We start from the raw sequence: 25,144 nt of genomic DNA, 5'->3' as shown, positions 1-25,144 counted from the left end.
TGGAGAGAATTGGAGTAAGTTCTTGACTTTAGTGGAATTTGCCTATAACAATAGTTTCCACTCTTCTATTCAAATGGCTCCGTATGAGGCACTTTATGGTCGGAAGTGTAGATCCCCAATTTGTTGGGATGAAGTAGGCGAACGGAAAATCTTAGACACGACTACTGTATCTTGGATCGAGGAGACTAATGAAAAGGTGAAATTGGTACGGCAAAGAATTCAAACCGCTCAGAGTAGACAAAAGAGTTATGCCGACAATCGGAGGAAGGATTTGGAGTTCACTGTTGGAGATATGGTATTTCTAAAGATTACGCCTTTAAAAGCAAGTTTGATGTCCGGAAAAGGGAAGAAACTACAACCAAGGTTTGTAGGGCCTTATAAGATTATTCAGCGAGTTGGGAATGTAGCCTATAAACTGGAATTACCACCGAGTTTATCTCGTATCCATAACGTGTTTCATGTGTCCATGCTTAAGAAGTATCATTCAGACCCCTCTCATGTTTTGCAACCGGAGAATATTGAAATCGATGAAACCTTAACCTATGAGGAGAGACCGGTAAAACTTCTGAATCGAAAGGTGAAGGAATTGAGGAACAAGCAGATACCACTAGTGAAAGTTTTATGGAAGAACCATGGAGTAGAGGAAGCAACATGGGAAGTTAAAGAGACAATCAGAGAGAAGTATCCAGACTTATTCACCGACCAAGGTAAATTTCGAGGACGAAATTTTCTTAAGGGGGAGAGGATGTGAGGACTCGCAAAAACTATTATTTTATGCCTAATTTATGGTTTAACAAATTATTTAATTGGATTTCATTTCCAAGGAATATTTTCTAGTCCTGTTAGACCTATATAAGTGGTAGTATATGTTCGTTATATTTTTTAAAATGATTCGTTTCAAAAATTAATTTCCTAGAGCGCGTTTAGTAAAAATAGCGAATAGCGCTTGGAGATTTTATCCGCGTAGTAGCACAATAAGCTTGGAATATTGGAGACTTGTACTATGGTCCTAAAATAGGTAATTTTATGAATAAATATTCAAGTGATAGTTAGTAGTGCAATCGTTATAAGAATTTTTCGAAAGTTTCGCGTTATAGCGGTAAAACTGACGGTACGCGTTTTCACACGCGCGAATTTATTTGGGAGACTTTAGACCCTTATTTCGGGACAACTAAGAGTGAATAATATTTACATGAATATATATGCCTTGGAGGTTTAGTGCACTAGTGAACCAAACGCGCGAAAAATCGAGCCGTAATCGTACCAAACGGCCCCTAATGAGAGTTGACTTTTGGGTGATTTTGCACCACACATTGCACCTTCTCTTGGAAGCTAACTTGGATCAAACACACTCTCTCTTCTCTCTCCTCATGGCCGGCCAAGACACCCTCTCTCTCTAACTCCTTGTTCAAAAAAAAAATTCTGCACACTAATCTTCCCCAAAACCACCCCAAATCACCTCCAAATCACACCAAACTTGGAGACCACTTAGCAAACCACTTGGAGACTATATCTAGCTAAGGAGGAGGGGAGCTTTCACGGTTTCTTGGAGCTTCAAGAGGGCCGAAAATTCTGACTTTGCAAACCAAAGGAGTAGGTAATGATCAACCCTTGGATTCTTATCTTTTGGAGATTATATGACAAGATTAAGCTCATGCATACACTTGTTACTTGATTATGGTGTAAAAAAATGTGATTGTGGGCTCTTGGAATTCCCACACTTGGGTTGTTGTTGCTGATTTGATGATTGATGGTGATTATATTGTTGGTTTAGTGGTTATAATGATGCATTAGTGGTGGGTAATTAGTAGGAACTTCATTGGGTGTAAGAAGCTAAAATTTCCGATTTTGCCCCTGCCATGTTCGGCCATTTCCAGGCCAATTTTTAATGGTTTAATGGCTTGAATTGGATGTTTGTAGGATGTATTAGATGTGTGAAAATTTTCATTGAAAAATAATGAGGTTTGAATGGGCAAATGAATTTTTTTTAGAAACCAGCAAATCTGGAAAACTGATTCGCGTATGCTCTGACCAGCAGTAGTATTTTGGCTATAACTCTGTTCTCGGATGTCGAAATCATGTGCCGTCGGTGGCGTTTGAAACTAGACATTCCTAGCTTTAATTTGGTATATAATGTACGTTCTGATTCTTTGTGAGCAAGCCGAACCAAATGTTTTAAGTTCGCTGTCCTGTTACTCTGTTCATCTGGAATGAAGTGTTCAGGCAGCAACTTGATGCCCGAATTTGAATCAGATGGGTGCCGAATTTGGTAACGATTTCTTCTGTGATATTTTAACTCTATGAATGTATTTTCCAACGGCGTAAGCCATGCTCGATTTCGAGCTATAATGACTGAGTTGTGACTGAAACAAGGGGACTGCTCTGTTTTGGAAAACCCTAATGTTTGGACTGGTTTGGAACAAAATCTTGGAGTGAACTTGTTAGTTGATGTTTTTGATATTAAACACTTACCAAAGGTATCATGGGTATATCTTAGACCCTTATTTCACAAACGAACCATGGTTGGATAACTTTCTTGGTTAAACGGTTGGAAATTTGGAAAATGAAAGTCCAAGGCAGATTGCCTTAGGATTTTTCTTGAACTTTGGTTGGCTAATTAACGACCTTGCCGAAGGTATTTTTCCCCGAAGTTCGATAGAAAGATACCTTCCATATAGTATTGAAACACTGCCAATTTTGGTGCCGATTCAAGTTCGTTTCGATACCCAATTGAATTACTAAAGTTAGAGGTTCAAATCTGGAAAATTCTCATCCAGTCTTGAATTTGCTCAACTTCGGGCTACCGTATCTCGGTGCTCGAAACTCCGATTTTTGATCCGCTTGTTTTGTCCTACACTTCACTTGCAACACTAATTGAGCTGAAAATTTTAGAGGCCGGTTTGCAACGTGCGAATCGTGCCGAATTTTCAAAGTTGGCCAAAATCCAACTTCATTCTGCCTTGTGAACCAACCCAGCATCTTCAAGCTCAATTTTGACCACTTTTCACTTCGATTCATGGAAAAGTGTCTTCTAGGAACTTATAGTACTCTCTAAGAGTTTTCCAACGGTATAAAGTTTTCCAATTCTCGACTTATACCGAGCGAGTTACGATTTTTCAAAGATTAGGATAAAACTGAAATTCTCACATTTCAAGGCAAAGGAGTTTTTCCAAAACTCTTAATTCTCGTAGTATTATTCAAACGTTTTGCCCTCGATTTTCATGATAAAAACTCAAATAATATTGTACCTAATAAAAGGCAAGTTGAACCTCGATTTACGTGTAATTGAGGTTCCTTTTTGCAAAATAATTCTTAGATTGTACTAGTGTACAATCTTTCTTGATAAGTGGGTTAATTGTATGATTATTCGCTATTAAATTGCCAGGCGCGCAAGGAGACCTTCAAGAGGATCTCACTGCGGACACTTGAACTTCCGGAAAATAATTCTTATTGAATTGCTCGGTGAGTGTCAAGTGTGTGAATTTTGATACTTGCTTATTTGTGGGATTTGTTGAAAGTTTAAAAATAAGGGCGGGTGCGTACTTTATCGCACTCGTTCTAATTTCAAATGAATGAATGAAATGTATTGAATGAATGAATGAAATGTATTGAATGAATGAATGAAATGCAATGTTATGTCATGAATGCTTATGTCGTTGGAGTGAACCTCCTCGACTTTCAAATGAATGGGGGACGCCCAAACTCATAGGCCGTCCTTAGACTCGAGCCAGCAATGGGCTTGGTCGGGGATTTGGACGAGCCATGAGATACAAATAAGCTCGACCTAATAAGAGGTCTTGCTTGGCATACTCGTTGAGTATCGCCCAATATTGGCCATTGTGGGCCCTTGGGGTGTACGGTGGACGGAGGGAAGTAAGTGGTGATCTACGGAAATGGAAATACCGACCCGGTTGACAGGAGGGTCAATGCGGGAAGGTATACGAATGACAACGGCAGATCAAGTGGAACTTAGCTCCTGAGAGCTACTATATCCTTGAATTGTTTCTGATTACTTTCCTGTTTGATTGATTGATTATTGAAAGGACATGGCTTTGTTTATTAAATTTGGGATTGTTATTTGACTAAGTGCTTGCATGTGTGTTCGTGGCCTCACGAGCGTTAGCTCATCCTATAGTTTTGTTTTCCTTAACAGGACCGACTCTTGGAGAAATATGGAGAAACTATCCGTTGAAATTTTGCTAAGACTCCTGTTATACATTTTGACTAGGCCCTGGTTTGGGTTGTACTTTTGGAAATTGTAAACTTGAAAAGTTTGGGGCCTGATGTGTACTTTGAATTTAAGTCGTTTCATGACTACCGATGTACTGGTGATACATTAAATGACTTGTTAAGTTTGAACGCTTCCGCATTATTGTATTCATGTTGCTCTCATCGAAGTGTTTAGTTCGGTTTGAAATTGAATGGAATTGCTTGAGTCCTGGCGTGAGCTGGGCAGGCGTCCGCGGATACCCTTTGGTCCGCCTTAGGGAGATGTGGGGCGTCGCAGCTTTGACTTTCTTGTTTAAATCTACTAGGGTTTTAGGTAATTTTGTATTTGACTGTTTAGTAAAAAGATTGCGTCTTCTATTAATTTAGTTGTTCAAATTTTATGGAAGCCTTTTGTATATCTGGACAAATACTGGGAGGTGTTTTCAAGTAGACATATATTGAAACAAGAAGAAAATGAGAGAGAGAGAGAGAGAGAGAGAGAGAGATTCCAATCTAAGTCAAAGCTAGTCAGAATTAGAAGCAGATAAGACCAAAAGTTGCAAGGTTAAGATTTTGTATACTACTGCTATTTTCAAAAATCTTTTGCCACCAACCTCACCATCGATAATGAGATGATCAGAGTATTGGCCAACCAACTTTGGGATTTCGCTACTTATTTTTTTCACGTATTTGTAGCCTTCTAGCCTCCATATAAATATAAGATATTAAGGAACAAAGATGACGAGCAAAAGGTCTTAGAATAGATAATTGTCACTAACTTTCCTAGCCTTATAAACCTAATCAGAAGAAACCTAGAGGAAGAGGATAAAAAGCTCTTCCCCTATTTTAGAATAAGAGTTTCTTTACCCTTTTTTCCATTAATTTTATTAAATGCATGTTTATTTCAATGTTGTTATAAAGCTTTCTTTTGATTTTTCTATGTCTGGCTAAGTTATTTGTACTTAGGGTCAAGATAGAACCATTTGTACCCTAATACATGGTATAATTCTTGTTGGTCAATGTTATGTTTTGTTCAAATTATTCATACTTTTGTATTTTCATGTTTATAGTGAATCTACCATTCAATACTAGTTGATTAAAGCATTTAACTTAGATTGTAGACTCATGAAACTAAAGGCACACTTTTGTAATTAAAACAAGCAATTTTAAAGAACCTAATTAATCTATATATAGTTTATTTCTAAGAATATATATGAACTTGATATGGTATGGTGAGTGCACAAGTGAAAGTAGGTACCATATACTGTAGGAAATTATACCATGGATTAACATAAGTGAAAAAAATCAATGAATTGAAAGTTTTCATTAACTAGGACAAGTGACAAAATACAAAGTCCTAGTAGTTTTTTATTGCTGGTGAATATTGGAATTTGTCGATTTGTTGGTGTTTTGTAATTGATAAATTTATCTTCGTTATATTTAAGTTTATTTAAGGCTCTTGCACCATTTGATTATTGAAATAATAGAGTAGTTTGACACATTTTATTACTTGGTTGTTCTTTCCCTATGAGATTCCCATTCAATCCTTGGTATATTTATATATACTCATTGCAGTTGTAGATGAAAAGGTGGAGTTTAAATATAATTCACTATCACCCACATAGTTATTGGAGATTTTGTTAGAAAAAGTTGTTACTTAAGCATTCAAGTGATACATAATACCCTGGATTCCATGTTTTGTAATGATAATAAATCAAGCCGAAAAGGGATCTATTAAGGTCAAATTATTGTATATTGACTTGAACTGAAATTAACAACATACTGCGTTGATTGAACTAAACTTATTTTTTTTTTTTCAAAATTTGCTTCAAACTCAATTTTCTAGAAACTTATTTTCATATTTACACTTTTGTGAAAAAAATTCAGTAGTTTCGATGACTTTCCATTTACATTTATCTATTACATGAATTGTAGCATGTTGCTGTATTGAAATAGATGTTAGTTAAAATATGTGGAAGCTATATTTTTGTATGTTAGTGTTAAGAAATATAAAAAGTTCTATTTGTAAATATGTGATTCTATATTATTGTTATCTGCAAACCTTTATGATAGTATATTTGCACGGAGAAGAGTTCCAAATCTGTCAAAAGCTTTTGGAGAGTTAAAACTTCTATATGGTTAAAGAATTTATTTAGACTTCATGCTTTATTTTCTTCTTTTCTCATACTTGTTTAGCAATTACAAAATATGTGATAAAAAAATAAGTTAAGAAGTTGATGGCCAATAAAAGAATGTAAAAGAAAAAAGAGCTAAACGTATAATACATAAAAACCAAAGTGTTTTTTTTTAATCTCTCATTCATATTTTTTTTTTATGAAGAAAACAAGTATTCAAAAATAAAAATACAATAAAATAAAGAGCAGTATGGCATCAAACTAATAGTAGAACAAAAAATGTGCAGTGTTATACTATATATTTCATGAATTATAACTAAGAAATCAATACAGGACTAACTTCCAATATTTCAAGGAATACATGTCATCCAAATTCATTTCAACATGATAAAATTTCGATAACTGAAACTTATAAAGATCAAGTTGTAAACTTCATAATTTTGCTTATCAAAACTTATCTATGAGTCCACCAACTGAATAGTTGGCATTCTTCTACTAATAATCGCCACTTTGTCTAATTAAGTCTTCTTCTATTATGAAAGAAGTAGGGAACTAAAACGAAAAAAAGAAAAAGGAATCAAGGATAAAGTATTTGCCTTTATTCTTTGCTGCCATTCTTTTTCAAACCGTTAATTCAGACTCTCTCGATGTACCTTCAATCATAGCCGTTCATTGTATTGGGTTGAGTAGATATCAACCATCCAATTATCTCTTGGGGGGTGACATGGCCTCCCTATCCACCGTCCACTTGTCCGTCCCGAGCGTCTTACAACTGTGGCCCCCACCCCGGCGCTTTAGCGCCGAGGGCCGGACCCCGTATACTGTTCATATATTTGAATTCCAAATGAAAGTACGTAAAATGTTGTAACATGCTTGGAGATGAGGAAATATACAGTCGAAGCGGGGAAAGAGACTATTGTTGATTGACATAAAGGCATAATGGTAAAAATATGTGATATAAATTGTCTTATAATTAGTAGAAGGGATGTCACATTTCATCCGATAGATAAAATGGGAAGTCGAGAAACGAAGAGGTATGCTGGTCCTGGTACTCCTTTGAGACCCATCACTCGAAGGAAGAGGCTGTTCAGCAGTACCGGTGGTGCATCGAGTGCGGGTCCCAGTTTCAGAAGGAAAGCAAGGCTGTTCCTACGAGGCAGGAAGCGGCCCTTTGTGCAAAGCGGGATGATAGATGAGACATTCGATCCTGATGAAGGCGTAGCCTACGAGGCCGTGTGGTACGATTACATGAGGCTCCCGGAACTAGGCCAGGGACAGGGGCATAGATATGAAAACAAATGCAGGGTCACTTCCATTAACATTGACGGAAGCGTGCTGATCGGCAGTGATGTTGCCTTTATGGACGACGGACATGGGGCCACGTATCCCGCATACTGTTATTAATCAGGTCCATAAATGCTGTAACATGCTTGGGGATGAGGAAATATACAGTCGAAGCGGGGAAAGAGACTGTTGTTGATTGACATAAATGCATAATGGTGAAAATACGTGATATAAATTGTCTTATAATTGGCAGAAGGGATGTCACGTTTCATCCGATAGAGAATGGGAAGTCGAGGAACGAAGAGGTATGCTGGTCCCGGCACTCCTCTAAGACCCATCACTCGAAGGAACATCCTTGCTCTCCTTTCGAAACTGGGACCCGCACTCGATGCACCACCGGTACTATTGAACAGCCTCTTCCTTCGAGTGATGGGCCTCAGAGGAGTGCCGGGACCAGCATACCTCTTCGTTCCTCGACTTCCCATTCTATCTATCGGATGAAATATGACATCCCTTTTGCCAATTATAAGACAATTTATATCACGTATTTTCACCATATGCCTTTATGTCAATCAACAACAGTTTCTTCCCCTGCTTCGACTGTATATTTCCTTATCCCCAAGCATGTTATAGCATTTTACGTACTTTCATTTGGAATTCAAATATATGAACAGTACACGAGGTTCGGCCCTCAGCGCTAAAGCACCGGGGTGGGGGCCACAGTGTGCAAGAGCGCACTGTGGGTGACAGAAGGTTTGCTCTGCGAACCGTACTCATCAAAACAGTATGCTCCCGCATACTGTTATTGATCAGGTCCTCCACTCTTGTTGTTGATAGATGGTAAATGATTTTTTTGAGAGTCTTCCTTATAACATTCTATTTTTTCTAACATATGTCTGCGATTAATGTCCTGCTATGACTTAACTTTTATTAGGTTTTCAGATGAAAGTTTTCTTTTCTCTAAAGTTTCTAGTGAGAGTTTTCTTTAATAAATGATTTTCTTTATTAAATCTCTTCTTCAGATTCTTTTGTTAGATTTATAATTTTTAATATAATCTTTATTGTATAACTCAATGCAAGAATTTTTCCCATTTTGCTAAAACTTTGATGAATTAGAGAATAAATGGAAAGGAGTAAATAACATTGTGTCCATCTGCAAATTTAGTAATTAGCAAAGACAAGGTAAATTGCATAATGTGATGACAATGAAGTGAGGCCATGAAAGTAATTTAAAGGTGAGACAACATTTTCTACATCAATTGAATAATATACCATCTATCCAACTCACATTTTTTTCCCCATAATTTACAAATTATACAAACTTCCTGACAAACTTGTTACTTTAACCCTTTTTTTTATCCAAAAAAATAAAACCACGAGAAAAAAACCAAAACGAAAAGGCAGCAAAACGATGTCGTATCCGGTGACTCTTCTTCCCTCAGTTTGGTGGAGCTTAATAGAGGGAACTCTGCTAAACATTTCTCCCTCTCTCTTTCCTCCTTTCCTCCAAATTGAAAATCTGCAAAATTTTCACACACTATCCCACTCACAAATTCACCTACTGACCAAATTTCAAAGAATCATGGTGGACCACAAAAGAAAACGCGGCCGGAAGCCCAAAATCTCCGTTTCGGAAACGCTAGAACTGGACCAGAACCACACCCCAACAATTCCGGGCTCAGTCCCGGGCCCGAGCTCAAGCCCGACCGCTAACTCCGACGACGTCGTTTTCTCCGTCAGCAACGTCGAGCTCATCGACCCGCACCACCACCACCACCACCACAACCATTCTCAGTCGTCCAATCACGAGCGTCGCCGCCGTGGTCGCCCACCCAAGAAGACGAAATTGCCCTCGTCGGAACCCTCCAAAGCCATAAGAGCCGCCTCCCCTACTCGCCTTCTCCTAGACAAAGCTAACAACGGCCCCACCGCTTCCCTCATTTCCTCCTCCATGGTGGCGGGGGGGGAGAGTGTTGCTGCGGCGGCGAGGGTGGTCCCGGCGATGGATGCTGTGGTGAAAGTGTTTTGTGTTCACACGGAGCCGAATTTTTCGCTCCCGTGGCAGCGGAAGAGGCAGTATAGTTCGAGTAGTAGTGGGTTTGTGATCAGTGGGAGGAGGATTTTGACGAATGCGCATTCGGTCGAGCATTATACGCAGGTGAAATTGAAGAAGAGAGGATCGGATACTAAGTATGTCGCCACTGTTCTTGCCATTGGAACTGAATGTGATATTGGTAAGAGGCTGAAAGCTTGTGTTTTGCTTTGTTTTTTGGAGTTCTTGTGTTAATTGTTGTAGTTTATCTGAATGATTCTGCCGTTTTTTATACTTGACAAACAAAAAGACTGATGCTTGGATTTGTTTGGGGAAAAAATTGATGCTTGGATTGTTTTATTTGGAAAAGGTTGCTATTGTTTTTTGGGAAAAGATTAATGTTATTTTTTTATTTGTTGTTTTTTTGGGGGGGGGGGGGAGGGGAGGGGAGGGGGAGAGTAATGCTTGGATTGTGGTAACCCTAATGTAGATTGTGGGGTTGGTGATGCATAAGTTTGTTGCTTGTAAATCTTGTCCTGTTGGATGCAGAAAGCATGAGGTTCAAGTTACTAGGGATTTTCAGTGGAAGAGGGAGGGAAAAAAAAAGAGATAATCTTGAGGATTATACTTTGTCCACCATACAAGGGGGAGCAATAAAAGATAACGAATGCAGCTATTGGATGATTGCTCGTTCTTGGTGGATGCATGTAGGATCGATTGTTAATTGCCTTGCTGCTTTCTTCAGATACTTCTGGTTGTAAATCATTAAAAGGTTAATAAGAATGTTGATTAGATCTATTGGATATCGTCTCCTATATTTGTTCCCCATATTTTGTTGTTCATTTTGGTTTCTTTGATGCTGTAGCTATGCTTACAGTGGAGGATGATGAATTCTGGGAAGGGGTATCCCCTGTAGAATTTGGAGATTTGCCTGCACTTCAAGATGCAGTGACAGTTGTTGGGTACCCAATTGGGGGAGACACGATTTCTGTGACAAGTGGTGTTGTTTCACGTATAGAAATTCTGTCTTATGTACATGGATCCACTGAACTTCTGGGGTTACAGGTACTTTGTTTTTCATTTGACTGTTATGCTTAAGTTTATGCTTGCTGACTGATTGCTGAAATTGGTTTCTTGCATTTATGGTGATTTTTGCAGATAGATGCTGCCATAAACTCTGGAAATTCTGGTGGTCCTGCCTTCAATGAAAAGGGTAATTGCGTGGGTATTGCATTTCAATCCCTTAAACACGAGGATGTGGAGAATATTGGTTATGTCATACCAACTCCCGTCATCTTGCACTTCATTAAAGACTATGAGAAGAATGGAGCATATACTGGTATGGGCTCAAGTGCTGTAGGACTTCTTGGTGTTCTATTGTATCGCTTCCTCTGCTTTTTCTGCCATCTCTTTGTCAATGTTCCTCAATCACCCTGTACATGTGTAATCTGTAAAGTTCAATTTGGCCTTTTTGTCTCCAGTTGTCAATTTTCTTGTAGCTTGAGTTTTTTTTTATTAAATGAAAGTACAAAATACTTTGTAGAAATAAGTTTGAGACAACATCATTACCTTATTGCATTCGCTTTAAATGCCAAGTCAAAGGTATGGTACCTTTAATGGACTTGGAAAATCTTCTTGTAACTAAATGCAAGACTCAGCTATTAAGTCAGATCAAACACGGTAGTAACAGAAGTGATTCAAATAATATATGGCTGACTTATAGTTGTCAATCTCTGAAACTTATGTGCTTGTGATGATGAGAAAAATTTATGTGCTTGTGAACCTTATGTACGGATAATGAGAAAAATTTATGTGCTTGTAATGCTCTTAGGCATATCTTATGATGAGAGGAAAATCGATGTGTGTCTCTAGACCACATCATCCCTAAACCCTAATGTAACATCTCTAGACATTATTACCTTATTGCATTCGCTTTAAATGCCAAGTCAAAAGTATGGCACCTTTTTTGGATTTGGAAACTCTTCTTGTAATTAAGCTATTAAGTCAGATCAAACAAAGTTGTAACAGATTCAATTCAAATAATGGTGGGCCGACTTATAGTTGTCAATCTCTGAACTTATGCAGATCATGAGGAAAATCCATGTGCTTGTGATGGTCTTATGCATATATTTTGATGAGAGGAAAATCAATATGGATATTTAGACAACATCATCCTTAAACCCTATATATCCACTCAAGGCTAGTGAAAGGCTGCTGGGGGAAAACAAAAGACTAGTGAAAGGCTGAAAAGGCTTATGTTAAGTCGATAATCTTAGTTCTCGAGAACAACATCCATGTGCTTCTCGACTACAGTCTTATTACATATTGTTTACATTCTAGACTTTGGTTTAATCAAATAATTTCACCCATTAAATGCCTTCCACAGGATTGGTATGGTAGGAAGGTAACAAGTCAAATGCCCACTAAAGATTGGTAATTCAGGTGCTACCACTTTGAAAAGCTAAATGTCCACAAATGATTGTGGCAAGACTTTCTTGTTCAAACTCAATGACAGCTCAATGTATTCAGCCAACTTTTACTATGATCTTAAATCTACTTTTGGTGATAAAGTGCTTAACTGGGTTGCAAATCTCATCCAGTTGCTAAAAGTTACAGAACTTGGGTCACGAGCCTTCCTCTGTGTGGTAAATCATGATGCGGTAGTAACAGCACGTGCAGGTAGTTAACTTTTGTACATTTGCCACCTTGATTTGGTAAAATACACAACTATTAAGTAGAATGTCTTAGTTTAACAAGTTGATGGTGACTTCTTGTTTGGTCTTCAACTTTGAGCCACAAGGATGATATAAAAATGAGTCTATCGGGATGGACTCCCTGGTGCAATGTTATTCACATATGTAATTACATGATGGATACTGGCAGTTACAGAAGTTATGAGAAATTCCTTAGTTGTTAGATTTGGAGAAAATTCTTGGATAAATAGTTTGACAATAGGGCAGTTCAGCTGCAGGGAAGCAGCACTGAGAGCAGCAAATGCTTGCTTTTGTATCAAAATCATAATATAGAAAGAGAATTTCTATAAGGTTATGCACTTGTGTGTTTTAATTTAAGATACTAACAATAACGTTGTTTGGAAGTCATACTTCCCACTATGGTGAGCACAAGTTGCTCACGGAGTGGGCCTTAGCTTGATACATTTTAAAACTTTTTTAACTGTTTACACACACACACACATATAGATGCATGAAATTTTTCAGGTTTTAGAAATACGAATAACTGTCTAAACTGAGAAGGATTTTCTTTATCTTGATCCTCAATCTTATTGTGCTTAAGCTTCTATCAAACTTATGAAGAAATGTCAATAAGCATTCATGGTTAATGATCACTATGGAAGTTGTGCATCCAACCCTTCACGTTTTAATTCATCTATCTAAAATGTTGCTAGCTCTTCATCCAGAAATAATTGTTGGGTCATGCTGCTTAAGAATGTTGAATGGAGTGTCTAAGATTTTCTTCTTTTTAAGGAATTTAATGAGGTTGGAAGTTGACACTTGGCCACAGCTTGAGTTCAAGCAGGCCACTAAAAGGTAGCATAAGTGACTTGTCTATCCTTTCGACTTTGCCATAAAGTCTTTTGTTTATGAAGTCTTACATGTGAAAACTATCTATTAGTACAAGTCTCTGCTGATGTAGTGGTGTACTTTGTTATTGATCCCTAGCAATGAGGAATCACTCCTAGGAAGACTTGCTTCAGAATATCTGAAAATTGAATGTTACTTGTTACAAAACCCACTTTCTACAATCAGCCCCATGTTTTTTGTCGTGATGTACTTTGTAATTGCTCGCTAATTGATGTTATTTCAAGCTAGTTGCCTACTATGAAGTATTTTCTTTGGTTACATCAAATTGGACATTAGATTAATATAGCTTAAGTATTTGACTAGAAGAAGTAACTAATATGGCTTGAAACAGCAGAATTGGAGAAGTAAGTTGTGTCCCTGGTCCTAACAGGGATAGATTTCTTGGTCTGCATATGATTTGGGCTGCAAGATTTCCCAACATGGACCTACTAAGGTCCCATATTCTGTATGGTAGCTGGTTTTTGCCTCTCCTGGATGTTAAGCTGCAAATTCCTTCATCATTCATTGTTCATACTATTAGTTATGTGCGGGAAAGATACTAAGGAATATTGAATGTCTTCTACATTTAGAAGAAATTTACACAAATTTGCTCATACAATTTTCAGGTTTAGTGTTGAAGTTAGGTGTACATCAAGGGAGCTTTAAAAATACAGTCCCAAATTTGTTACCAAAGCTACTTGTTAGCTTAAATAACCATCTTAGCAGACGCATGTAACCTTAAAGTGCTTGTTTAGATCTTATTCTAAGCCCTGAATAATATTTACCTGGTTCAATTGACTTATTGCAGTTGTTTGAACTGGAGTTGCAGTTTGAAAATTTGATTATTAAGCTAGAAGAGTTGAACTTTTTCAAAATTTGTTTCATTAAATTGCCTTACTCCCCTGAATAGTTAAAATTATACACTTGTCCCTTACCGAAGATATTGGACGAATTAAAAGTTGACAACAATGTCACGTGAAGAAGATATAATCTACAAAATTAGAAATATACGGTAAGAGCTTTATGCTGCATTGACTTTCTTGAGCAATGTATAAATGGCCTAGCTTAGTACAGGTCATCGATCCACAAATGCATGTTTGTCTTTGTCCTTTCAGCTTGTGCTGTTACTTTTTGTGTTAGTGTGTGAGAAAGCGACAAATCTGATGTGGCCTTCTACATACGTGTTTTGACCAGGAATTCACTACTTTCTCTCAGTCATTGGCTCCAAAAAGGTTGAATGTTTTTCTACAATGCCTTAGCTAGTTTTAATCTTTGACAAGATTTATTCCTAATGCCGTCTTGACCAATATCTGAGTAAGTTGATTGTAATAAACAAGATATACTGTTAAAATAATTAATAATTGGATTAATTTGGCTAATTCACTTATTTTTCTAATTATTGGGCATATTCTTTTGGCTTACATAACTTTTCCAAAATTTCAAGGATTATTTGATGATTCATGAATTAATCCAATGTATGATAGTGTTGGGTACTCATGGTTTTGGGAAAAGTTAACAAAACAAATTGTTCCTTTTCTTCACTTGAAATTACTCCGACTAATCAGCAATGTAAAGTGATTCTTTGAAAGCTCAAATATGGGTACGCTGGCTAATTTGCTGAAGCCAAACTGGGTAGATGGTGTAGATTGAGCTAGCATTAAATTTTACTGTCTATATTTCTCATCCAATTATCTTCAACCATGCAGAATTTCAATTCAGGACCTTGATTCGTTAAACTTAGATTCTTGATCAGTACTCTTTAAGCTGGTTCCATGTGTGAAGTAGCGTGATTTCTTTGTTAAAAGTTTTACGTTGCTTGAGGTTATTCTTTCAGTAATTTATTCACAACCTCTCTTCTTCCAATCTCTGAGATATTTGCTCAATTAGTTAATGAAATTAGTACAAAACATCCGTGGGAGGAAGAAAGAGGAGAGATAGGGAAGAGGAGGCTAAGGATGGTGACCTTATTTTGAATATAGCGCACACTAGTTCCTCTGTCATTTTCTATTCTTTTTGGTTGGAATAGTGGGCTGGTTGGGTTGGAACAGCCTAACATCCAGTGTGCCTCTGCAAGTTAAGTCTTTAATCTGAAAATATGCATGCATTTGATCAATGAAAAGAAATTTAAAAGAAAAGGCAGTATATTACTTAAATCCATTGTTCCCTGTATGTTTTGGAAAACTTGTTGCCTGATTGAATGATATTTGCCACAGGGTTTTAGCAAATATAGCAAATATAGTGGGATAAATTACAAAATCACCAAGTTTGGTCTAGCTTCAGGTGGTCAAACTTTGATAGTCTAGTTTTTTTGAGCTTCATGTTGATTGACTGAGGAAGAACAATTTTTTACTTACCGTATCTTTTTATTTCACCTTCAGTCCTATAGGAAGACAAGGGGTCGAGATTTTCTTTTAGGTAGATGGCTTCCAAATATTGGTTGAATCTAATATTTATAGGTGAAGTACACAAGGAGCTGTAAAATTCTGTGAAAACATTGTAGTCATGTACAAAGCATCTCTCCAAAGTAGTCTTCGTGCTTTCCTGCTTTAGCTGGTTTTCTTTTAAGGCCTTGAACTGTTAATCATTTTGTGTTAGGAAATTTTCATCATTCATCCTGTTATAGGTTTCCCAATACTTGGGGTTGAGTGGCAGAAGATGGAAAATCCAGATCTACGATTATCAATGGGAATGAAACCTGATCAGAAGGGTGTTCGTATAAGAAGAATTGATCCTACTGCTCCAGAATCAGATTTGTTGAAGCCATCAGATATTATCCTTAGCTTTGATGGAGTTGACATTGCAAATGATGGAACAGGTAATTTCTGTAATACTTTTGTTAGACTTGCATTTGTGGCACTGAGTTTGTTGAAACTTAACTTCATGTATGCCTTTTAGTACTGGTGATTGTCACTCTTCTTTTCCGGATTTCTTTATAGTTTATTCTTGTATTGCAGTTATTCACATACATTAGCTCTCATTCTGTTTTGTCTTTCTTCTCTCTTCTTTTTCTATTTTGTTTGATCATTTTCTAGCTTTCTTTATTATTGTTGTAATGGGTTCTGTTTCTAGAATATTATTTTTAAAAAACTTGAATGTTATGTTGTATTCAACTTTGATGGTATTCCTTATTTAAAGAACACTCCTTCCTATTCGTCCCATGCATAGTAATATGTGTGTGACAACCACTTTATTTCTTTGTTCCTTTTTATTGGGTATGGTGGAGGTTTACTGCTTTGATGGAAGCTCCTCTTATAAATCATATTAGGATGGTAACTTTGTTATTTCTTTGTTCCTTTTTATCCATCTATGTTGCAATTAAATAACTAAACAAAGCTCAATCGTACAATGGCTGAAAATTTCCTAGCTACAAGGACCAAAGTACCCCTTAATAGACATCACTATGGTTTTGGAACTGCCTGTTGCGGTTAGGAATGGTTTCGGTGTTGGTTCCTTAACTGTAAAGGTTACTGTTACAGTTTTTTCTGGGTACAGTTACTGCTCTTTCTGGTTACATTTACGTTTATTAAATTGATTTCCAAGTAATAAGATGATGAATTTAGAACAAGGCAAAAATAAAGGCAATGAGTTCAGAAGAATACTAGAACTTTATATTATTGTATTGTTAGCAACAAGAAAAAGAAATATGATAACACGGTCTAGGAAAAGGTACCTCATATTTTTTCTATTCTTATTGTTTTGCAAAGAAAAAAAATGCATAATGTTCTTGAATGTTGATACTTGAACTTGATATTCTTCATACGAAATAGTAAATACAATAAGATGAGAAGGGAAAAACATCTCAATAACTCGATCTCATAGATGCTTGTGTGAAAGAACTCTTCATCTTCACTTTTCTTTATTTCTTGATATCTATGCTCTACTTGAATCCAATCATTCACGCATGCTCGAATTTCTAGTGTTTTGGAAATTAATTTCGATCAGGTGTCAATCTGAAATACTTTCATGGGCACCAAAAGTTTTTTCCATCTCCAGAGTTTATGCTGCAGTTGCTAGAATTTGTCCTAGCAGCACATCCAGCTTGAGGATTCAAAGCATTTCGACAATAGTTAATAACACCTAATTGCTTACCAAAATCAATGGATAGATGTTTGATAGCCAGCATTTTTGCTAATTCATTCTTTTCTGTTTCATCAGTCAATCAAATTAAAGAAAGCTTAGAAGTAGTGACGCTGCTAAGTTGCATTTGTTTTCTGTCAGTATCAAACTCTTGAGGATGCTTGCTTTTTAGTTGTTTGTAAAACAATCCGTAGCTACCTTCTTTCTTGTCATTGCTAAGTAATGGCTTAATCTTGAACAGTTGCGGTAGTAACATCTGGGCTTGGGCTGTTGCCCACAGCCTACTTGTGACCTCTGCCCCCAACCCGCTTTCCCCTTTTCATTTTTGTTGGGGTCACAGTTCGAACCTGAACCTCTAGGTGAGGTTCCAATCATGGTTCATGTTTCAGGTGCTGGATTTGATAGGAAGAACTGCAGTTGCTATGCAACAGTGCAGTTTCCAGTTGGAACTGCAATGATGGCCACCCCTAGTCGATGGTTATTCTTAGGATCTCAAGATAGTTTTAGAGTGATGTGAATTTAACTCTTCAAATGTTGTTACAATATAGAATTAGAATTTTAAGTCTTAAGGCGTAGGGGTGGACATGGTTCTAGTTTGAACCAGAATAGGAACTGTCTCCTGGAACCAGAACCTTGCCTGGAGGTTTTGGTTCGAATTGTGGTGCAGAAACAGAAAAAAAAAAAAGAAAAAGACAAAGGTTTTTTTTTTTTTTTGGGGGGGGGGGTTTGGTGGGCAAATCACAAGTGCCCAGGCTCAGCCAGTACTGTTACAATTGCAATGGCTCAATAATAAGCCATTATGCAGCAATGCCTGGCCACTCAGGGTGGAAAAAAGGAATGATGGCAACCTATCATATTAAGATGCCTTTGTTGGTGTGGTTGATGCTGAACTGTGATTAAGGAAATTTATTAATGGTGGATTGATAATGAAAAAACCTAGTAACTGCATGAGCAGCTCCAAGGCCAATAGTTTTGGACAGCAGATGTTGGACGAACCAGATGAAGTTGAGAAGCCGTTACGACAGAAAGAAGAGTTTTGTTCATTGGTGATCCAACAACCAGAAAAGGATGTGGTTATTAATCCTTTGAGGCTGAAAATTCGGAAATTTTGTTGCTGATTCTAAATCAGCGTCAAGTTTGAATTGCCTGAAATTTCAGAATCGCTTAAGGGTCTTAATTCACTTGATGAGGAGGAAAAAAATAATAGTTTTTCAAAGTTCTAAAGGAAATCTTAAGGTGGAAGCAAAAGAGGATTTGCTTGTCAAGGAAATTTCAGAAATGCAGGTGGATGATGATGTTGCTTGACCAAAGGAATTCATGGACATAAATTTGGATAAGTCGGGACCAAGCAAAATCTGAATGAATTCCCTGTAAAATCGAAGGTTGTGAGAGTTCAGAGAGAAACCAAGACAAGGTTTCTACTTTATTTGCTCCAAAAATTGATTGTCTTTGGAGATGCTACTACAACATTCAGACTATGCCATCTCCAAATTTTTTGAAATATTTTGTAGGTCTTGTGCTTCTATCTCATGGGCGAATTTCCAACCTTGGGGTTCTTTAGTCTCGAATTTCGAAGTTTGAGGTCGAGTTTTGTGCAACTAGGACAAATGGCTGAAGAAATCCAAGATTTAGGGTTTCCAGAATTTGCTTGAGCTTCAATTAGGCACACTTTCAAAGATGAATAGGTTTATCAGAGTTCAATTATGTCTTAAGTATATTCAAGTACGTGTTTAAGGTTTAAGATTTTCTGAGTTTTAGTGTGTGGAGAGTATTTAGTAATTTTAAGAGTTTTAATATCTTCTGAATTTTAGTACGTGGGGAGTATTTAGTGAAATTTCTGTCTTGGTAATTAGTAATTTAGGATATGGTCATTCAGTGACTTAGAAATCTATTCTGATTTGGACTTAATATCAATCTTGTAAAAGGAGTTTAGTTCCTATTCTGACCAGGTGAATCCTAATTGGAATGGAAGAGCTTAGGATACTATATTCTGTACTTCTCATTTAAGAGGAGAGGGTGTTTTTGTATGTTAACAAATTTCTGCAAACTTTGTTTCTTGAAGACTCTGATACAATCTTGCCTTAGGTGTGATGCCTAAAGGTTTATGGGCAATTAGATAATGTTGTATGTGGATTATGGGTATCATAAATCTTGCTCCAGTTTGACCTAACACCAACTTTTAATTCGTGAATTTTATTTATATTGTTGGATGTTTCTTCATTCAAGGGGCTTGGATAGCTTATTCCAAGCTCATTAGAAAGAGTGTTAAAATGACAATCCAAATCTGGAGCAGTTGATTCTTTGTTCGTCTCTAGGAACACAAGAAAGTCAATATGCATACAAACACACGCACAAAAAAGCATTTAAACAATTAACTGAATTTTGTCTCTTCTGTTACAGAACCCCATCTGGGGACATGCAGCAAGAAAGGAACTTGGATATCTAACAATACCTTTAAGAGCTGCCCATTTTTAGTTTGTCTCAGTCTAGATGGTTAAGATGGAGTCAGTGGACTTCAGAGTACATTTGATGGCAGATTTTGAGTGCAGATAGGAATATGAAAAATTGTGATCTTGCTTTGGAGGTTGATAGCAGGTAGAGATATGAGGAACTAAAATAGTTGAGAACTTTGTTTAAGTGCACTGCCTACTTGTTTTATCAACCTTTAAATATCAAAATTTTAGGTACTTTGTGGAAAATTTAGTTATTCAGAGAAGAAACATTAACCTTTCTTGGTCAATACTCAGGGCTTATTCTTGACCTTGTAAAGCAGTTTTATTTTCAAATTAAGAGAAGCTGTTTTGGTAAAGCAGGTGGGTTGCCTTTGGAAAAAGCTTTTAGCTTCTCAAACATAACAAATTTTCAAAAGTAGCCTTTTTTTTTTTAACTTTTAAAAAGTGCTGCTTATAGCTTTTCATAAGCTATTGAGAAAAAGGCCTCAATGTGGATACTGGGATCTGCTTTTTTATCATTTTCGGGTTCATGTCAAGCTCATGGTCGTGCAGTGTTGCTCTCATTTCAAAAGCATTTGAAAGGTTATTAAGTTCAGAGTGTTGTTTGTAAAATGCAAGAAGATGAGAGATAAGAAATGTTGAGGCGATTAGTATTGCTCATTTTAGATCCTGCTTGTCAACTTTGTTAAAAATTTGTCTACATTGGTGAACACCGCTTCTTGCCCTTTATTGCTGCTGATCAAATTTTTTCTGATCAAATCTTGTTCTCGCTCAGCAAGTTTCTTCAGGTAGATGCATTTCTGTGTTTGATTTTTGTTTGGCTAGATATTTTATTGTGTTGGATATTATATTACAATTTTTTTAATAAAAAAACATACATTGTGATTCAAATCTCCTTGGCAAATGCTTGTCAAGTTGCTTCATATAGCCCCACCAAAAAGGGGGAAAAAAGAAGCCTGTGATTCTTTAAAACACTGGTAAATAGCAAAGCCACCTCATCTAAACATGGTAAATAGCAAAGCCACCTCATCTAAACAAAGGATTGATTCCTTGCACATTTTAGGGAAATTTTTTTTGGTGGTCCCCTTCAAAATACTTTGCAACTTCCAGTTGTGGTGTTACATAAGATTATTTCCTTGTCGGCATGCCCTTGTTCTTTAATGCTGAAGTAGAATGTTTAATAGTAAAACATTTGTTTTTGTTTAACGATTCACATCTTGCCTCTGAAGGATGCTATTCTTTCTGCTATTATCATTTTTCTGGGAGAATTAATTATCTTGATCATCCTTCTTTTTACTCTGTGTTTTGTATAAGTTAGTGGCTATCCTTTTCTGAGCTTTGAAGCCCACTAGAGAGTCCTGTGCATCAGGGAAGGAGGGGGTGCATATTTACATAGTTAACCTATCTATCTAGGGTATGTTTACTTTAGTTTTGCACATTTAGCTGATTCTAAGTCTACACCTTTATCCATATGTTTCCTTACATAGCTGTGATCTTTGATGATTTAAATATGTAAGAGTTGGCATGTTAGTGGAGTCAAATGGCTCCAGTTAGTTCTCGCAAATTGAAGTATGTTGACTTTCTATCTGTTGTAGCCTTCATGTTGATAATGTAACCCATTTGATGGATATATGTGTCACTGAGTGTAGACAAGTCAGGATGAAGGCCCGCTTACATTCTTATGATGAGCATACACTAAAAAGAAATAGGCTCTTGCAGCTATTGCAGTGTGAATTGCCATATAGTGACTAGGAAAGAGAGTATATTTGACTTTTCGTTGAAGGTTGGATTTTCCAGTTGAAGTCAGTTTGGAGCCTTGTTGTTGTTATGTTTTTTATATTTTTTTTCAATTAGGTTTGGAGCCTTGTGAGCTTGGGCAGTTTTTTTTTGTCATGCATCTCAAACACTGGGATTGACACTATTTGCTGGGTGAGCTTCTTTATGAATTATGATGTATCTAAAGGAGGCATTGTAGCTTTTGCTGTCCTGGGCTATGGCAGCCGATTAACAGTTGATCTTTACGTTTGTCTCTGTTTATCATGATTATCATTTACTTGCTTTTGATTTTCAGTTCCATTTAGGCATGGAGAACGAATTGGGTTCAGTTACCTTGTATCCCAGAAGTATACTGGAGACAGTGCAGCAATCAAGGTTCTCCGGAATTCCGAGACCATCAAATTCAATATTAAACTCGCATCCCATAGAAGGTTGATTCCAGCTCACAACAAGGGAAAACCTCCATCATATTATATCATTGCTGGATTTGTGTTTACAACCGTATCAGTTCCATATCTGAGATCTGAGGTGCTTATTTTGTTTCAATATAACATGGATAGATGGCATAATCATGTATTCTTCTTGTGAGCATTGTGTTTTAATTTTGAGTTGCATGGTGCTGTCCTTGGAGCTTGTATCTTTTCCTAACAACCATAATTTTGGAAACTGGCATATTTGATTTTGGATTTTGGAATTCATCATTTGGTAGACACTTGTTGACCTGAAATTTTAATTGCTGATTCCAAAGGAACTGTTGTGTGTTTGCTGCTATCTTGTAGTTTGCTTTCTTGAACTCTAAAGGCATATGAACATCCTTGTCCTTTTGCCTTCATTTACTTGGGGAATTTTGATTTTTTTAACATTTGAATTTATTGGTACTGGTTTAAACCATTTAAATGTACACTGCAGTATGGAAAGGACTACGAGTATGAAGCTCCAGTCAAGCTTCTGGACAAACTCCTACATGAAATGCCCAAATCACCAGATGAACAAATTGTTGTGGTTTCCCAGGTTCTCTCGCTATGTTCTCTAATATTGACTGGCCAGAGCATGCTATAGTGATGGATTCTGCTTACCTTCCGTATGCTTTCCAATTTTAAATTTGTTAAAGGTACTCGTCGCTGACATCAATATTGGGTACGAGGACATCGTTAATACTCAGGTTTGAGTCTTTATACCACTGCTTCCACTACAAGTTCATGACATGTTTATTTTGTGATATTTGCTTACCATACTTATCCTTGTGTGTTCATACGTGTTTTTGGGGCTCTCAGGTTCTGGCTTTCAATGGTAAGCCTGTTAAAAATTTGAAGAACCTGGCCAGTATGGTAGAGAGCTGCAATGATGAGTTCTTGCAATTTGATTTGGAATATCAACAAGTACTCTCTCTCTCTCTCTCTCTCTCACACACACACACACACACACAGAGAATCGCACCAGACATGTCACACAGCTCTGCAGACTGCTTCTTGTTGCATCTAATTCTCTTTTTGGCAGATTGTGGTCCTCCAGACTAAGGGTGCAAAAGCTGCAACATTGGACATTCTTACAACCCACTGTATACCCTCTGCCATGTCTGATGACCTCAAGATATGACTTCAGATTTTGCATGACAATCTGACTTGCTTCAGTCATTTTTCCTAGTATTCTTCTGCTTCGATTATTTCACATTATTTGAGAGATAAGGATCTGGGATATCAATCAGTGCAGTGCTGTAGAAGGGACTTTAGTTAGCTAGTCACGTATGGTTTTAAACTATGATAATCAAATGTAGGTAATGAGTGAATGAGGTGGCATAATGGAGAAAGAAGTCAACTTGCAAGCTTCTGCAATCTCTCTTTCTATCCTTGTTGCCTCCCAGGTGTTTGTTTTACTTTATTTCTATTTTTTGTCTTTTACTTTCAGTATCCCTTTTTTTTTTGGGGTTTTGGAGGTTGTTGCTCTTACCCTTTAGGGGAATAATCCAACTCCCTTTTGTTAAGGAACAAATGTTGCTAGTTATTGGCATGCACAGTTTGTTCAGACAAATATTAGGAAGAAATGAATGGGAACTAGGGTAAGAAGGCTTACCCATCCAGTGTAAGAAGAATGACTCAAGGATGAATCATTATTACTAGTCAAAATACATCTCATTATCACCTTCAGTTAGGAGATCATTTAAAGCATGCCTTTTAAAGGTTGAATTCAGATGAAGGGTCATATTACTTGGCCATGTCTCTCTCACATTCAGAGCATACATTGCAAATTTGCCTTCTTAATGACCAGGTATGTTTATCTGTACATACTTGTTTATCCTTTTACTCTCTGCAGCTCTATGATTTTGCGACAAAGGCTTGTTTAATGCAGACAGATATAGAGCATCAACTTCATACGTATCCTTCCCTTAATCCTCCTTAGAATTTGCCCAGATTTTTTTTTCCTTGCAATGATAGAAGATTTTATTAATGGCAAAAGTATAATACACTTAATGAGCAGGGGCTCAATATGAGCTATATAGAAGTGTACTAAGACACTAAGGGTCTAGGAATTCCTCATCAAAAGCTATACTTTGAGCAAGTTTGCTCAATCTTTTACTTAAGTCTATTCTGTTCAATATTTGGACAATCAAATGAGCATTTTCTAAACATTGAGCTAAAATCCTTGACGTCCTCTAGGTGTGGAGAAATTCTGATGTCGCTTGAGGATGGTTTTCTGATTAGACTTACGATTGGGTTGCAAGATGTGTGGACTTTAACACTCTACCACCCTAGTTCCTTCACCTTACTCAATGCCATTTTAATGGCTTGCCAGTAGTCCAGAATCATAGAACCAATATTTCTTTCCCTTAGTTTCTATGCTGCTTGCAACTGGTTCTAGTTGTTTTCAACAGAAATCCGAATCCCCATGTTTTGACCCTTCTTGTGTTGTCCTACTTCCATACATATTTTCCGTGTATTTTATTCTTCTGCATACCTTTGTTCTTGTTCAGAAGCTCCTTCTGTTTCTGAAATGCTCATTTGTGTTTGTGTGTGTTGGGTTTGTTTGGATTCCTTTCCTCCCGATCATTCACTGCTTTTCATATTACTTCCATAGGGTGTCTCTCTGTCTTTGAACTCCCTATTATTTTTAGCCTTCTATATCTCCCACAATATATCCACTGTCAAAGCGATGTGTTCCATGCCCTCCTTTCTTCTCCTTGCTTCCAGCAGTCATGTACGCTGGCTCTTGAAGTTTCTTATGTGTTCATATAATGCATCCCATTGCATGGGGGCCATTTTCCATATATCTCCGGCCTTTCTACATTGAAAATAAAGATCTGTCAGTGTCTCAACCATGGTTTGCTGTCGCAGTCGTGGTTATTTCATGTCGATCGTGGTATATCGGTTGGATATTGGCTGATACGCACATTATATCACATAAAAATTTTCAAAAAAATTGAAAAAATTACTAAAAATAGAAAATATCATAAAAGGCACAATTATCAAATTAAATTTACTAAATACTTACATTATCACCATATTCTCAATAAACATTTTTACCATATTTTCAATAGACATTATCACCATTTACTAAATACCAACATAAGAAGCCAGCATTTCCACCATATTTTTAGTTTAC

General features: G+C 37.0%; 1 protein-coding gene across 2 annotated transcripts; it reads left to right on the top strand.

Moving 5' to 3' along the window:
- The first annotated feature begins 9,084 nt into the window (after positions 1–9,084).
- Positions 9,085–23,734, top strand: LOC113742157 (protease Do-like 9). Of its 2 annotated transcripts, none has more exons than XR_003460807.2 (9): positions 9,085–9,862; positions 10,526–10,725; positions 10,819–10,999; positions 15,865–16,056; positions 21,843–21,978; positions 22,457–22,558; positions 22,659–22,709; positions 22,822–22,926; positions 23,045–23,734. XR_003460807.2 is itself a non-coding variant. In XM_027269897.2 (9 exons), the coding sequence occupies exons 1-9, from the start codon at positions 9,211–9,213 to the stop codon at positions 23,141–23,143; spliced, it is 1,815 nt and encodes a 604-aa protein (XP_027125698.1). In that variant the 5' UTR covers positions 9,087–9,210; the 3' UTR covers positions 23,144–23,734. The 2 variants fall into 2 exon arrangements, 1 of the variants encoding a protein (XP_027125698.1); XM_027269897.2 differs by having other exon boundaries at positions 9,087–9,862; positions 21,843–22,075.
- Positions 23,735–25,144: the final 1,410 nt, after the last annotated feature.

Source organism: Coffea arabica, chromosome 4c, assembly GCF_036785885.1.
Source record: "Coffea arabica cultivar ET-39 chromosome 4c, Coffea Arabica ET-39 HiFi, whole genome shotgun sequence".
NCBI classification, from domain to species: Eukaryota; Viridiplantae; Streptophyta; class Magnoliopsida; order Gentianales; family Rubiaceae; genus Coffea; species Coffea arabica.
The sequence above is the reverse complement of the archived record's forward strand: the minus strand, read 5'-3'. Positions and strand labels throughout refer to the sequence as shown.